Consider the following 17,576-nt stretch of genomic DNA (forward strand, 5'->3'; position numbering starts at 1 on the left):
CTACTTTCAATTAAGCAGATATAAGATCTAGAGTTGGTTTCCATTGTGGCATTTACATTTGGAATCTGTTATAGTTAGCTTTCATTATGAAGGCCAAAAAATAAAAACTAACTCTTCAGAGAGAATGTTAAGAATCTCTGAAACAACTATTTGATACATAGTTTAAAAGAAAGAACACGCAAAGTCCTTGAAGACTATGGAAAACAGCTGAGGGGGTATGAACACAAAATTCTTTCCCTATTGAAAAATGTGCATCTGTATCAATGTAAACAATCAATAGAAGCATTTAACAGATTAAATACAAAAAAAACTGAATACCATGTTAGAGGTTTGCCAAAAACCTCATCTATGAGACAGAACAGCTTGTACCAGAATGGTGGGAAAGGTGGACCTTTATATGGTATGGTATTTAATTTGTTAAACCTGAAAGCAAAACATGCCAAGAAGAAACAAAAATTGAAGATAGCTGCACTAAAGGCCTAGCAGGCCTGGGTAGAAACACAGCACCTGGTAATGTCTGTGTTGTCAGTGACTGCAAAGGATTTGCAACAAAGTATACTTTTGTTGCATTAAAAATGTACTATCCTTCCAGGTTTTAATGATGCATAATACATGTGTACTACATGTAAGAAGTCTTGTGATTCCTACACAGTTTGCACGATTTGAATGTAAATACCCTACTTATAGCTGAAAGTTTTTGATTTCACATGCATTCATTAAGTTAATTTAAACTCCACTGTACTGTGTTTTAGAGCTAAAATAATAACTTTGTCAGTACCCAAATATTTATGGACCTGACTGCATATCAGTTTTAACCTGTGTGTGTGCGCGCGTGTCTGTTTGTGGAGATGCAGGTTCTGATGAAGGTGGTGTTTAACCCTTACATTTACCTGGATAAAGTTGCAGTCATGGTTCAGGAGGCTGTGTGTATTCAGGCTAAAGTTAGAGGACAGGATAGGAACACTGGCTGTGTTCCCATATCGCATGTTGATGGTGAGCTATCATGCAATTTCACATTGTGGATGAGGTAAAGGTTCAAACAAGGGTTTTAAATTCATTTGAATTGTGAATACTTGTTCTTGTAAATAATTTTTTCTAATCAGTCATCACAGGAGAGTTCAGAAGAGTTTTTATTTTATTGCAGATGTGCCTTGTGTAATGGATGTCATAATAGAGACCAGTGAAAAGGATGCAGACAACATTGGGCTATCTCTTACTGATGACATCATCCTTCAGATATTCCCTTTTAGTGCTGCTGTGCCTGCTGTGCTGGAGGCCCGGAACAAGCAACAAGCAGCCTTTATAGATCAAAAACGTAATCTCTAGAATTTTTTTTTAGTTATTTTACAATTGACACAATACTTTCCCTGTGTCTGTGATGTCTTATTAAATTTAAGATTAATTTATGTTTTGAGGTAGGGTTTGTTGTTCCTTTACTAGATTGGGGTTGTTTGGAGTATAATGTGTGAAAGATCCTATAGTCTCTGCCATGATTCGTATTTTTTGCCAGCAAGACTTGATTTAAATTTGATTTATCCTTACTTTTAATTTGCACATTTTATGTTTATGTACAGTACTGGAATTGGTGCTTTAAAAGGGGCTATTTTTTTACAGGTGTGCTGTGTGAGTACATATGTGCAGTACTATGTGATATCCTTCACACACAGAGGGATCCGTTAGCTCTGTGTTTGACTCTGCACAACTACGATGCAGAGCTTTTCGCTTCTGAGAACTTTTCCCCACCTTATTCTTCTATAACTGTCTTCCGCATGTATTACTTTAAATGGCTCTCCCATCTCCATCAGGAAACACAGGTAAGGCTTTTTTTTAAATAATTGAAATGTTATAATGTAGTATACACATTCCACTGTACAGTCCCCTCCAAAAGTATTTTTATGAATTATTTTTGCTATATAATACAGACATTTTGGCAGAGATCGAAAAAGAATAAGAGAATTTATATATTTCAGCTTTCATGTCCTAATGCGTATATTTAGATACCACTTGGAACATGTCACCTTTGGTTTAAAACCAGTTATTTTTAAATGCTCAAAAATAATGGAATATATCAGATTGGAATATCTTGTTGCTCAGGTTGTTTAAACTATTAATAACTCTCAATGTCTGATCTTGGTTTAAGCCCTGGGTTTTGCCTGTGAAGACTGTATTTGTAATTAAAAAGAATAAACCAACAGGGACCTTCAAATGGTACAAAAGTATGCCATTTTTAATCTAAGAAAAAACGGAAAATTCATTAGCATCATTACACAAGCATAATCAATACAACAATCTGGAATGTTATGGGGAAAAAAAGAAGCTACTAGAGAACTATACCCAGGCAATAAACACCTTAACCTAGGAAAGGAACAGTAGTTCATGATGAAACTGTTGTTTGACTATTGCTGTCTTTACAGTTCTCACAGTCATTGACATCACCACAGGGCCAGGGTAAAGGTATAACAATCCACTGTATGAAGAAGACAGAAATATTGAGATATTCATTATGCAGCAAGACAATGACCCAAAATGCACTGCCAAACCAGCATAAGACTTTATGGAGAAATATTGTAGTCCTCTCATAAAGAGGAAACTGATAAGAGAAACCACGAAAACAAAGAACATCTGACAGAGGAATGCATCAGTTTGGTGATGTCAGTGAATTTATGCTATTATTGCACGCAACCAAATATTAAATGTTATTTAATTTAATTTAGTCTGTCCTATACTAACCAAATGATTGGGTGGTCTACCACCATCTTTTAAATTGTTTAACACCTCTCAATGTACATATCAGGAAATGAAAACAGAAATTCTGATTTATCATTACATATTAATCTCAACGCCAAATGTCTTGTAAATAGCAAAAACTAAAGAATCAATCTTGTATTTTGACCAATTCTTTAAAAGGGAACTGTATATAAAGCTTGTTTCAGATTGCTTCCTACAGAAGCAAATGGTTTACATCATTTGTTCTTTGTTTATCCAAAACTCAAAACATTTTTACACTACCTACAGTTGAGCCTGATGCAGTCTACTACTTCACTACCTGTTTTGGATTTTTCTGCCTACGTGAAGGCATGCTATTGTGAAGGACCTGGCACTTTCCTCCAGGACTCATTCTGGAAAGGCCTAGAGCAAACATTGTCCACCTTAAAGTTATCCAAGTTTACTGGGGCTGTCAGTCAAACCCTCCTCTATCTCAAATCTTTTGTGGAGACATTCTGCTTGGTAACTACTTTGTACAAAAATAATGTAATGCCTAAAGTTAAATACAGCTTTTTCAGTTACATTTTACAGTCATTAAAAAATAAATTTACTAACTTGGGTTAATTCTTGTGTATAGGTAAATTAATGCAGTTTTTTCCCTCTTTCCTCTGTTTGTGTAGATCCCTAGAGCCCATGCAGTTGAGGTGGTGGGCTGTATGCTGAAGGTGCTACATGCTCTGTTTCTTAAACTATACAGTATAGCTGAAACCCCAACCACCCAGTCAGCCCAGTTAGCACCTCAGGAGGAGGAAGATTTTTTTCTTGATGTGAACATTACAGTTATTCAAGAAGTCAACAAGGAGCAGGTACAAAGGTTTATGTCAGTTCTTTGACAACTATCAATTTTATTTAAACATGGGTCCTTTGCATTTCACATCTTGTTGCTGGTAAAGTATTTTTATTGAGATTAACTAAGAATAGTTATATTAGCAGAGACTGGTTTGTAAACTAGCCATTAAACTAACCTTGGATGAGCCAAATATGCAGGAAGGCTCATATTAAGTCTTGGTTGAAATGAGGGTTTTCCATCATTAAGGTTTTTAAATCTTAGTATGCCTTATTTTAAAGATTTCTGACCTTTGCTGGTTTCTATTTTTCTGTAGGTTTTACTTGATGTGTTCAGGTTGGTGTTCAAGCACCCAGTTTTGCAGCAGTGGTTCTTGGCACTAGAGCTGGGAGTGATGCCATCACAGACTCTGGACCCAGAAAGAGTGATGCAACTCTGTGGTCAATTGACACAGGGTGTGCTCAACCTACTGATGTCCTGTGTTGAGACCCTTAAAGCCCTCCATGCACTGGAGATCATCAGCCCTTACTTGTCAGCCATACAGCAAGCCTTGCTATGCGAGCTACAACAGAGCAACAGGTAAGTCATCATAATCATCAGTTACCATATGGTTTTTCTTAATAATTGTGAGTAAATTTGATAATCTCTACATGAAAAGGGACAAATATAGTGCTACATCTATTTCATACCTGCAAAGCAGTTCTTCACTGCAAACCAGTGACTTTTTGAACATTTGATCTATGCAAAAAAGAAATTTAGTCCCAACCCAGATTACCCAAGAATAGTGTTAAACTGGTACAGGTCCCATTGCTATTTTAATAAAGACTAATCTCAGAAATTGAGGCTAATTTCTGATGTTAATTTTCAAAACTGAAAATGTTACATTTTGAGTCAATTTCAAGTTGCTTTTAAACTGTTAATTCACTCAGTTGTGTCTGATGCATGGGTCTGATTCATAGTTTTGTCCTCTGTTTGAGCATTTTGCACACATTGTCAAATAAAATCATTAGGTAGGCCCTCTAGGTGTCTCATGTTTTAGTTGCCAGAACACCTACTGCTGTATACAACTGTACACACTACACAATTTTCAAAATCTCAGTACCCGACCATACATTCAACCTGGTGACCAGTGAAGAGAGGCAGTAAGCTCTGTTTGCAAGCACTTTTACACGTGTCACCTATTCAAACTGAAACATGCCCAACGTGACTACACTCTTGCAGCTCCATCACCCAGCTAGATCACGGACTGTTCTGATGCATTATATCATACAATGCACCAGAAATGTGTATGTTTGTTTTGATTATAAATAAAATAAAGAAATAGTTTTGAAAGAAAAAAGTATAATTGACTGTATGTTTAGCACACCTAAAAATCGAATACCAAAAAAATATATAGACAGGCTAGGCACCAAAATCACAGAAAACTGTGATGGCAATAATATAAAGACATAAACATTACCTAACAATACTTCAGACAAGAAAAATATAACACAAATATGTTGAAAATTTGGTGTAGTATTTCTCAGATTACGAATCAGGTATGATAACCAAAGTTACATAATTGCATTAATATCTATGTCCTGATAATGTATGGGCAAGGCTAATCACTATCTACTGGTCCTCTGAACAGGTTTTTGGCTAACTGTACAGAATGGTACATGCTGCTTCTATTAGTGTTAAGTTTAGAATTCAGTTTCAATCAAATCAAATAAACTACAGTAATATAGCAAATGTAGTTTGCCTTCAGGTTCCTGGGACTAACTTTAAACCTTAAACTGGTGTCATTACTAGGTGTATGGTAGAAGAATCTCGGACCGTTGAAGCCTTCCTTACATTGTATGAGTACATGGACCCATCCAGTGTGAGTGAGGTGCTATCAGCCCTGCTGCTGCTGCCCCAGAGTAGTCTGTTGGGTGGTGGTAATAAGATGAGTTTGTATGGCCATGCTGTCCTGACGATCCTCACCAAGAGCATATCTCCTGCATGCTCTGTAAACACCAACCACTGTCTAACTCGGGAGCATTTACACAGTCTAGCTGCCCTCCACAGCTCCTGCTACAGCATCCAACTGGAAAAATTTTTTTTACAGGTATGTGTAGCAAATCTGAAGTTGAAACAGATTAAAAAAAGGTGTAGCAGTACTAAGTTGAATAAACGAATATGAAATGTGCAAAATAGGCTGTGCAAAAGTTTGGGCACATTTTCAGTTGCGCTAATTTTAATACATGTAATTACTTTATGCTATTTGGTTGCACCTGTTGTACAACTTTGCAATTTTGTGTTGCAGTCAGTCATAAAAAAGGATGTTTAAGGTAGCTAATTGTTAGTTTGTTTTCCCCTAATTCTTTACTAGAAAGTAGCAACATGGGAACCTCAAAAGAACTCCCTAATGACCTAAGAATCTGGATCGATATGAATTAGGAGAAGGATACAAAAGTCTCCACAGTCAATAATATAGTTCGAAAATGGAAGGCCACAGGGGAACAGTCCTTGTGAAGGAAAGATGTGGTAGGCTGAGAAAAATTTCTGAAAGGCAGAGGCGAAAAATGGTTAGAATGGTAACAGACAAACCACAGACCACCTTCAGAGAGCTTCAAAAACATCTTGCTGCTGAAGCTGTCTTCGTACATCGTTCCACAGTGCACTTTGCACAAGGAAAAGATCAATGAAAGGGTTATTCGGAAAAACAGAGTTGTTTGAGGTATGCAAAGGCTCACCTGGACAAGTCAGAAGTATTTTGGAATAATGTGCTGTGGACAGATAAGAGTTTGGTCACAACCAGAAGTGCTTTGCATGGTAGAAAAAGAACACAGCTTTCCAGGAGAAGAACCTGCTCCCTACTGTAAAATTTGGTGGAGGGTCCATCATGTTATGGGGCTGTGTGGCAAGCACAGGTTCTAGAGTTTTTGTTAAAGTTCATGGAAACATGGATTCCACCCAGTATCAGCAGATTCTTATTAACAATGTTCAAGAATCAGTCAAGAAGTTACGCCGGGGTTGTTTCAGCAGGATGATGATCTGAAGCATTGTTCCAAATCTAGGAATTTGTGCACTCACACAAATACAATGTCCTAGAAGGGTCATCCCAGTCTCCACATTTAAACATAATTGAAAATTTGTGGACCAATTTGAAGAAAGCTGTCCATGCTCAGCAGCCATCAAACCTGACATCAAACTTTTTGCAAGGATGAATGGTTGAAAATACCTGCATCCAGAATTCAGGGCCTTATCAGTGGCTATAAGAGGCGTCTACATGCTGTTATTTTAGCAAAAGGAGGCTCTACTAAATATTGATGTGATTTACACTGGGGTGCCCAAATTTTTGTATCCGTCTCTTTTTGTTGTGATTCATATTGCATTGTTTCCGTTGATTGAATAAATGTTATTTCAAAAGTGAAGTTGCTGTTTCCATAAGGTATAAATTGTATCCAAAATTAAGCTGCTGCTTGGAAAACTCTGCAGATCACATCCGTGTGTGTGTGTGATGTACACTATATTGCCAAAAGTATTCGCTCACCCATCCAAATAATCAGAATCAGGTGTTCCAATCACTTCCATGGCCACAGGTGTATAAAATCAAGCACCTAGGCATGCAGACTGTTTTTACAAACATTTGTGAAAGAATGGGTCGCTCTCAGGAGCTCAGTGAATTCCAGCGTGGAACTGTGATAGGATGCCACCTGTGCAACAAATCCAGTCGTGAAATTTCCTCGCTCCTAAATATTCCACAGTCAACTGTCAGCTGTATTATAAGAACGTGGAAGTGTTTGGGAACGACAGCAACTCAGCCACGAAGTGGTAGGCCACGTAAACTGACGGAGCGGGGTCAGCGGATGCTGAGGCGCATAGTGCGAAGAGGTCGCCAACTTTCTGCAGAGTCAATTGCTACAGACCTCCAAACTTCATGTGGCCTTCAGATTAGCTCAAGAACAGTGCGCAGAGAGCTTCATGGAATGGGTTTCCATGGCCGAGCAGCTGCATCCAAGCCATACATCACCAAGTGCAATGCAAAGCGTCGGATGCAGTGGTGTAAAGCACGCCGCCACTGGACTCTAGAGCAGTGGAGACGCGTTCTCTGGAGTGACGAATCGCGCTTCTCCATCTGGCAATCTGATGGACGAGTCTGGGTTTGGCGGTTGCCAGGAGAACGGTACTTGTCTGACTGCATTGTGCCAAGTGTAAAGTTTGGTGGAGGGGGGATTATGGTGTGGGGTTGTTTTTCAGGAGCTGGGCTTGGCCCCTTAGTTCCAGTGAAAGGAACTCTGAATGCTTCAGCATACCAAGACATTTTGGACAATTCCATGCTCCCAACTTTGTGGGAACAGTTTGGAGCTGGCCCCTTCCTCTTCCAACATGACTGTGCACCAGTGACCAAAGCAAGGTCCATAAAGACATGGATGACAGAGTCTGGTGTGGATGAACTTGACTGGCCTGCACAGAGTCCTGACCTCAACCCGATAGAACACCTTTGGGATGAATTAGAGCGGAGACTGAGAGCCAGGCCTTCTCGTCCAACATCAGTGTGTGACCTCACAAATGCGCTTCTGGAAGAATGGTCAAAAATTCCCATAAACACACTCCTAAACCTTGTGGACAGCCTTCCCAGAAGAGTTGAAGCTGTTATAGCTGCAAAGGGTGGACCGACGTCATATTGAACCCTATGGATTAGGAATGGGATGTCACTTAAGTTCATATGCGAGTCAAGGCAGGTGAGCAAATACTTTTGGCAATATAGTGTGTGTATATATATATATATATTATATAATACACACTATATTGCCAAAAGTATTCGCTCACCTGCCTTGACTCGCATATGAAGTTGGCGACCTCTTCTCACTATGCGCCTCAGCATCCGCTGACCCCGCTCCGTCAGTTTACGTGGCCTACCACTTCGTGGCTGAGTTGCTGTCGTTCCCAAACACTTCCACGTTCTTATAATACAGCTGACAGTTGACTGTGGAATATTTAGGAGCGAGGAAATTTCACGACTGGATTTGTTGCACAGGTGGCATCCTATCACAGTTCCACGCTGGAATTCACTGAGCTCCTGAGAGCGACCCATTCTTTCACAAATGTTTGTAAAAACAGTCTGCATGCCTAGGTGCTTGATTTTATACACCTGTGGCCATGGAAGTGATTGGAACACCTGACTCTGATTATTTGGATGGGTGAGCGAATACTTTTGGCTATATAGTGTGTGTGTGTGTGTCTATATATATATATATATATATATATATATATATATATATATATATATATATATATATATATATATATATATATATATATATATATAGAATTAGATAGACAGATATAAATATATGTGTATATGTGCCGATAAGGCATAACATTATGCCTAATACTGTGTTGGTCCCCCTTTTGCTGCCAAAACAACCCTGACCCATCGAGACATGGACTCGACTAGATCCCTGAAGGTGTGCTGTGGAATCTTCCACCAAGATGTTAGCAGCAGATCCTTTAAGTCTTGTAAGTTACAAGATGGCATCCATGGATTGGACTTGTTTGTCTAGCACATCCCACAGATGCTTGATTGTATAGAGATCTGGGGAATTTGGAGGCCAAATCAACACCTCACACTTGTTGTGCTCATCAAACCATTCCTGAACCATTTTTGCTTTGTATCGTGGCACATTATCCTGCTGAAAGAGGCCACAGCCATCAGGGAATATCGTTTCCATGTACATGGAATGTACATGTACATTGGCAATATGAGCAACAATAGCTTGTCTATTGGATCGGACCACACTGGCCTCCCATGACCACTGTTCCTTCCTTAAACCACTTTTGATAGATACTGACCACTGTAGACCAGGAACACCCCACAAGAGCTGCAGTTTTGGAGATTCTCAGATCCAGTCATCTAGCCATCACAATTTGGCTCTTGTCAAACTTGTTCAAATCCTTATGCTTGTCCATTTTTCCTGTTTCTAACACTTCGATTTTGAGGACAAAATGTTCACTTGCTGCCTAATATATTTTGCCCACTAACCGATGCCATGATCAATCAGTGTTATTCACGACACCTATCAGTGGTCATAATGTTATGCCTGATCTGTGTGTGTATATCTTCTACTTTATTTAAATGATAGATTTTACATTTTAGAACATTTTAAATAAAAGTATTTATTTAAGAAGATAATTGTTACTCAAAGCATCTGCTGATTTTTTTTTTTTTTTTTGCAGGTGCTGCAAAGAGAGCCTGGATGTGCTAAACTGTTACCCACTGATATTCTTCTCCACTGCCTCCAGTGCTATTCTTCTCTAGGACTTGCAGCCCTGCTGGTGCAGAACTGCTCCACTCACTGTCTAACCTTTGAGCTCTGGTGCCTAGAACAGACTGACCTTGCACACATAACAGCACAGAACAGTAGCTTCCTTTCTCTACTGAGCAGCTACCTTCAGCACCTTACCAATGAAGACCCCTGCAGACCTAAAGACAGTCAGTACTACCAATTACTGTTAGATGCTTTAACAGAACAAAGGTTTACATTTTTATATTTTTTGAGTGTGAATATTCAGAAACAGTTATAGTAAATGATTTTTTTTAAGCGTTAATTGTGTAAAACCTTATTGATTCATAAATCAACAGATACTAAACCATGAGTACCATGGGCAAGGGAAACAGCACTTCTGTGATATTCATTTCAATTCAATTTTAGTTGTATAATCGTTTTTACAGTGGCCATTGTCTCAAAGCAGCTTTACAGAAATATAGAATAAAAAATGGAAGAGTTTAAAATTAAATTTATATTTATCCCTTATGAGCAATGAAAACATCACTGTGACGTGTCATTGCAGTCAATTTCTATTTTACTTCAGTGCTTTTGTGCCTTGTTGCGGTTTGAAATGTGGGCTCAGTACATGAAAGTCCTTTTTAATGGAGCAGTCTATTATGTCCAATTATGACTTTTTTTTTTTTTTTTTTTTTTAACCTCTCATGAGCAGTTCAAAAGGCAGTCCTGCAGATACTGACCAAAGCTTTGCTGACTGAGTTGTCAAACTCAGTGCTACAGGTGGATGCTGATGTACCTTTGGAACTGTGTGTGGAGCTGCTCTCCAATCTCATCCCAGTGGGAGCTTTGGCTTCTGATCTTGCTAAACTAACACGTGATTTGCCTGTCCTTCTTGAGAATCCAGAAACCAGTGACCAAAGGTAAGATTGTTTAAACCAGAGACCCTTCTTCTGTATTAATTGGACATGCTTGTATTTCACAAGTTAGACATTTTGATTAACATTCCACGTTCTAGAATGTCAGCTATAGTAGCTAAAGTTTTAGAGTGGCAAATCTGAGCATAATAGGGATAATGTGACCAGCTAGCAAATTCACTGGATCTCAAACACTTAAATAGTGTAATTTTGAGCAGCAGGTGAAACACCAAAACAGTTTCTCACAGAATTTGTCTGAAATCTACATTCAGCCCATTTGAGTGGGCAAAATACATGTTTTACTTTGTAAACAGCCTTTGTCCTTTTTTGATAAATTCTTAGTATTTTTAATGATTTATAAGTATTTTTATGGTTTTTATTGATTCATTTATTTTAGTGATCTGTAGAAAATGTAGCTTTTTTAAATAATAAAGTGAAGTTATCTGTTCTTCAGACAGATACGAAAGGTATATTTTGTAGTGAATGCTACAGCCTGGATACAGTTATTGGGTTTGTCATTGAGGCAACCATTTCCAATTAAACATGACTTTTTTTTTTTAACTTTTCAACATTTATCCTTTTAACTTTTAGGAGAAGACAATGACTTAATGCTCAAATAGCATGGTCAGGACAGGTAGATGATGCGCATTTCCATGCAATTTTTTATAATGGTGTACAATAGCATTGCATATATCTGTTATGTGGCTGGTTTGCCAATTATTTAGCTTTCATGTGTAGTAAATGCATTTGGTTTAGGTGGCAGTTGGCAGACATAATCACTGAGAAGTTGGCCTGTACACCAAAGCATTTGCAGTGGAGGAACTCTTTGCTCACTTCTGCCCTTCGTTGGCTGTCAGCAACTTATATGCAGCATAAGAAGCCACTTGGTAAAACCGAGGAGACCATGTTGCAGAGACTGAAGACACTGCCGGTGTGTATAGAATATGTTTCTGTTCGTGTTCCATGTTCTTGACCCAGCTTGCAAATGCTGTATTACTTTGTGTAAGATTCATTTTTCATAATATCAAAAACAGTTCATCTGGAAGACAGTGTTAATTGTGTTTGTTTCTATTGAGCATAATTCTAATGTTATATGTATATGTTTGCATATTTTCAGATCTCTCCAGAGAATATTTCAGATTCGGACTGGAACAACTTTGTTAAGTCGGGTTTAAAGTGTGTGATTTTCTGCAACAATTACTATTAAAATGAACAGATCTGCTGACCTAGAATATTAAATTTATTAACACCTCCCCCCCTCTTTTTTAAATACTTAGATATCGATACAAAGACAAAATGTTCTTGTGCACCCTGAACTTTTTGCTGGAGTCAATGTATAGAAGTGTACTAACTCCTAAAGGATTGTTGCCACTAGAAACCCTATACCTGATGGTCACTAGTCACTCTCTGTTTCTGCCAACAATGTTGGTCCCTGAGGATGACACACACAGTAGTCTTTACTCTAAGGGTAAGAATTGCTGCATTGAATCAATGTAATTGTTGTATAGCATTATATATTATTTTATGGTCTCACAATTTCTTCTTCAGAGGCACTGGTAACACTCCTGCTTACTTTGGTGAAAAAATGTCCTGAGGTCTGCAAAAGCAATCATTTTCATGTTCTGCTTGGTTCATATGGTGCTACACTGAGCTATACAGGTAAATATTCTGAGCATATATATGTGTGTTGCATTACTGAGGGTAGGTGTAGTCTTTGCAAAATATTGCTCTCAGTCACTTATAAATCAGCTACTATAACTTCTGAACAGAATGTAATTTTTGGGGTTTCTGGGACCTGCTAAAAAACTCTATATGGCCAAAAGTTCATTCAAGTTCAAAGAGTACATTTGATCTGACCATCATGTGGCCCTTTTACAAACTATTGCCACAATGGTGAAAGCACAAAATTATCTAGGATGTCTTTTGTATATTGTAGCATTACAATTTCCCTTTACTGCAACTAAAGCACTGCAAACCTGTTCTATCATCACAATGCCGTTGTGCATTGTGATGTAGAACTCGATTGATGTAGAACTCGAGTGGCCTAATCCCTACAACCACTTTCCAAAATGTAGCAGAAGACCTTTCCAGAAGACTGAATGTTGAAAGCAGAAAGGCGACAAATACCCTATTACTGTACTTGTTTTGGTATGGACACATATGGGTGTGATTGTCACATTCCCACATACTTTTAGCCATTCATGGATGATTGAAAGCACACTGAAACAAGATGCAATCCAACTAATCATTCTTTCTTCACAATTCAGCACTGTTTTAAGAATCTTGCATTTGTATGTGTATGCATGTATGTACAGTGTATATCTACAGACAACTGTTAAATGGCAAATATCCAAAAATGGTCACTTTCCAAATACTTATGGACCCTACTATATATTAGGTCCATGCATTTATAGACTAAATTGAAATTAAAAAAAAAAAAAAAAGTTGTAGAAAATACAATGGAAATCGTTACAAGCTTGGCATTTGCCTCGATTAAATCCACTCACCTCAGATATGTTCATTGATGACCTAATCAGACATAATTGATGCTCAGGCCAGTCAGGCCTTTATTGTGGCTGTCTTTAGTTCTTACTTATTCTTGGGGATTTGCCTTCAACAGATGAAATGCATGCTTAATTTATTTATCAGGTCAGTTTTTTGAGGTATGCTTTCTGTTAACTGCAGCTCGAAGACCATCATATTAGTTTTAAAATATTTTTCTGAATCTGTGTAGATAATATAACCTTATACACTTCAGAATTTCTCCTGCCGGCACATCAGTGAAAAGAGAGGCAGTTCCATTTAGGGATGCAACAATAGTTAACCCACGGTTCAATACGTACCGATTTTTAACCACGGTTTTCGGTTCGCTTGGCTTGGCAAATTAAAGGGTTTTTTCCATTATTCCTTGCTTAGTTGACAGGAACAGTAAGTATGTTAAGAAGAAAAAACTTGGGTTTAGTTGCAATTATCTCTTTTTTTTTTAATTAAATGCAAAAATCAGCTTGTACACATTCATAGTGTACTGAAAATAGTGAGATATAAAAATTAGCGCTTGTATGACTATTACAGGAGACGGGTTTGGAGTACGGCGCTCTTTTTCCCCCAATCCGCTATGTAATGAACAGTAAGGGTGAGATAACTCTGTTACCAACGAGGTCCAACTATCTGTTATTAGAGCAAGGCTTTGTGCTTTAGCCTTTTCGTTTTCGAGTTCGGGGGAAAAAGGCCGTGTCGGTAGTGTGTAACGCGGTTCGTGCAGTTTTATAAGTTGCCAAAAGCACACATCACCGATCACAGAAAACGGCTGCAAATCTTTAGCAATTATATATATATATATATATATATATATATATATATATATATATATATATATATATATATATATATATATATATAATTTTTTGTCTCACTCGGGAACCAGTTGTGTATGAATGCTGGAAGGAATCATTTAGAGACTGTTGCTTTTTGGATGCCTGTGTTACCTGCTCTGCCATCCTGCTTCCACACAGTGATATCTCTGGGTGATGGAGCTGCAGATGTGTGGTCATGTTGGAAGTATTTCCATGTCAGTATGTAACTCGTGTGCAACAGTCATTTTTTTTGTTTAGCATTTTTTGTTTCATCGCCATCATAGTCAACAACAAATCCGAAATGCTCTCACACCACAGATTTGAAAGACGGAGCTGCTTCCTCATATTTGTCTCGCTTCACCGCTCGCTAGGGTTAGAGTGAAATCTGACACCAGCATCGCAAGCATGGTTACCGCCCCTATCTTTAGCGCTCACTGATTGGATATTTACTCGTGGGAAGGCGTGTCTCTCTCAGAGCGTAGGCATACAGTACAGGCAAACACAAACAGGCGGTTCAGAGAGTAATAAAACACATGGGTATTATTTTAAGAAAAAAACGAAAAAACCGTGGAGGTCGTACCGAACGGTTCAATATTATATTGAGTATTGTGGCACCCCTAGTTCCATTACCCATGCTATAAGATGAGGTGATCTGTTTCAGATGTTTTCCCTCTTAATTATCTCCTCTTACCATTATTCTTGTAAAAGTTGATCTTTGTTTCATCTCGCCATAGGATGTTTTTCCAGAACTGTACAGACTTAATTATATGTTAAGTATATTATTGTTTTGAACTCCACACTAGTTTTGGTCTACCTGTTTTTCAGGCTTCCCAATAGTTTGCATCAAATTAAAGTATTTGATTGTTAACTTTGATACAGATACACTACCAGTCAAAAGTTTGGACACACCTTCTAATTCCATGGTCTTTCCTGATGTTTATTTCTTTCTACATTGTAAAACAATGCTGAAGGCAGCCGAAATACACAATAATGTGCTTGAAACAGTTGATATTGAGATACAGGGGTTGGACAATGAAACTGAAACACTGGCCAATTTAGTGTTGGAGGTTTCATGGCTAAATTTGACCAGCCTGGTGGCAAGAGCAGAGTGTGAAGGTTTGCAATGCACACAACATTATGGGTGACATATCAGAGTTCAAAAGAGGACAAATTGTTGGTGCACGTCTCGCTGGCGCATCTGTGACTAAGACAGCAAATTTTTGTGATGTATCCAGGGTAATGTCAGCATACCACCAAGAAGGACGAACCACATCCAACAGGAGTAACTGTGGACGCAAGAGGAAGCTGTTTGAAAGGGATGTCCAGGTGCTAACCTGGACTGTATCCGAAAAACATAAAACCACAGCTGCCTAACTCACTGCAGAATTAAATGTGCACCTCAACTCTCCTGTTTCGACCAAAACTGTCCGTCGGGACCTCCACAGGGTCAATGTACATGGCCGGGCTGCTATAGCCAAACCTTTGGTCACTCGTGCCAATGCCAAACGTCGGTTTCAATGGTGCCAGCAGCGAAAATCTTGGGCTGTGGACAATGTGAAACATGTATTGTTCTCTGATGAGTCCACCTTCACTGTCTTTCCCACATCCGGGAGAGTTACAGTGTGGAGAAGCCCCAAAGAAGCGTACAACCCAGACCGTTACATGCCCAGAGTGAAGCATGGGGGTGGATCAGTGATGGTTTGGGCTGCAATATCATGGCATTCCCTAGGCCCAATACTTGTGCTAGATGGGCACGTCACTGCCAAGGACTACCGAACCATTCTGGAGGACCATGTGCACCCAATGGTTCAAACATTGTATCCTGAAGACGGTGCCGTGTATCAGGATGATAATGCACCAATACACACAGCAAGACTGGTGACAGAGTGGTTTGATGAACATGAAAGTGAAGTTGAATATCTCCCATGGCCTGCACAGTCACACGATCTAAATATTATTGAGCCACTTTGGGGTGTTTTGGAGGAGCGAGTCAGGAAACGTTTTCCTCCACCAGCATCACGTAGTGACCTGGCCACTATTCTGCAAGAAGAATGGCTCAAAATCCCTCTGGCCACTGTGCAGGACTTGTATCTGTCATTCCCAAGATGAATTGATGCTGTATTGGCCGCAAAAGGAGGCCCTACACCATACTAATGAATTATTGTGGTCTAAAACCAGGCGTTTCAGTTTCATTGTCCAACCCCTGTATGTCTGCTACTTATGCTCTGTAAAGCCTTCATAACGGCTCTAATCTGAGGTGCTGTTATAATTGGTGATTTCTGAGGCTGGTAACTCTAAATGAACTTCTCCTCTGCAGCAGAGGTAAGTTTTGGTCTTGCTTTCCTGGGATGGTCTTGTGAGCCAGTTTCATCATGGTGCTTGATGGGTTTTGCAAATGCACTTGACAGTACTGTTCTTGCAAGAACTATTCCAGAACACCTGACCTTCGTGTCTTAAAATAACAACTGACTTGTTTTTTGTCATTACATATGGATTACTTAAGTCCATGTGTGTTATTTCATAGTTTTGAAATCTCCAGTATTGTTCTAGAATGTAGAAAAAAAATCTCTAAACAATAAACATTGAATTAAAAGGTGTGTCCAAACTTTTGATTGGTAGTGTACACCTATCTCCTGGAGTTTTTTTTTTTATCTAGCCAACTGTTATGAAGGGTTTTCCTTAACTAGGATAAGAATAGGGTCCATCACTGTTGTCTGCTAGGCCTTCCAGACTGGTGCATTTTTTTTCTTTTTAGTTGAATGACCACACCTTTTTCAGACTAATGCTGGCTTGTTTCACTGGCAGTGACAACTCTTTGGACCTCATATTAAGTTAATAATATGAGTTAAGCGTTAATAACAGATTCCAAACACTTAAAATCTTAAACGCTTTTATCTGCTTACTTGTATAGTTAGTGAATTAATTTGCATGCTATTGAACTTTTGGTAATAATACACACCAGCTAGTTAGATTTTGGTCTCTTAAAAAGTGCTTTAATTTCTACACGGTTCACCTGATTTAGATGTAATACTCTCTCAGTAAAACTGCAGTAACAGATGTTTTGCAGTGTGCAGGTCCCTGGTTTATTGGAAAACCACTTTAAATTCTATTGCAAAGTCTTTTCAGTAGATCAGGGCTCTGTTTCACCTCTTGGTCAGCACTATTGTTGGTATGCTTAATGCCTTCTTTATCAATGACATACTGTTCCACCATAATTAAAAAAAAAAGTCAGCAGTGTCTGCTACAGTAGGAATTGACATTCAGCTGTGCAATCCTATATTGCAACTAGCAGTTAATTAAAACAAACACTCCTTTTTGCCCATTTCAAAATGTATTGCATAAATTTTTAAAGGGAGATTGTTGGTCTCCCTTTTGATGTTATAGCAGCCTCCACTCTTCTGGGAAGGTTTTCTACTGAGCCTGAGAGAAATCTTAATGCTGCAATAAACAAAGGCATTTTAGACAATTGTGTGCTTACAGTTTTGAGGCAACAGTTTGGGGA

The 17,576-nt window shown here is 38.6% G+C and overlaps 1 protein-coding gene across 2 annotated transcripts in view; it reads left to right on the top strand.

Annotated features, from left to right (window-relative positions):
• Positions 1 to 17,576, top strand: part of urb1 (URB1 ribosome biogenesis homolog) — a 52,836-nt gene that overhangs the window by 15,677 nt on the left and 19,583 nt on the right. The window contains exons 17-29 of one of the 2 annotated variants that reach the window (XM_058418919.1): positions 849 to 993; positions 1,145 to 1,315; positions 1,615 to 1,814; positions 3,016 to 3,228; positions 3,387 to 3,572; positions 3,870 to 4,132; positions 5,345 to 5,642; positions 9,758 to 10,013; positions 10,520 to 10,727; positions 11,478 to 11,652; positions 11,839 to 11,897; positions 11,999 to 12,189; positions 12,270 to 12,380. In XM_058418919.1, coding sequence (XP_058274902.1) covers positions 849 to 993; positions 1,145 to 1,315; positions 1,615 to 1,814; positions 3,016 to 3,228; positions 3,387 to 3,572; positions 3,870 to 4,132; positions 5,345 to 5,642; positions 9,758 to 10,013; positions 10,520 to 10,727; positions 11,478 to 11,652; positions 11,839 to 11,897; positions 11,999 to 12,189; positions 12,270 to 12,380 — 2,476 coding nt within the window. The remainder of the gene's footprint in view (positions 1 to 848; positions 994 to 1,144; positions 1,316 to 1,614; positions 1,815 to 3,015; positions 3,229 to 3,386; positions 3,573 to 3,869; positions 4,133 to 5,344; positions 5,643 to 9,757; positions 10,014 to 10,519; positions 10,728 to 11,477; positions 11,653 to 11,838; positions 11,898 to 11,998; positions 12,190 to 12,269; positions 12,381 to 17,576) is intronic. The other variant, XM_058418920.1, reaches the window with a different exon arrangement.

This window comes from Hemibagrus wyckioides, linkage group LG20 (genome assembly GCF_019097595.1).
Source record: "Hemibagrus wyckioides isolate EC202008001 linkage group LG20, SWU_Hwy_1.0, whole genome shotgun sequence".
In the NCBI taxonomy this organism is placed as follows: Eukaryota; Metazoa; Chordata; class Actinopteri; order Siluriformes; family Bagridae; genus Hemibagrus; species Hemibagrus wyckioides.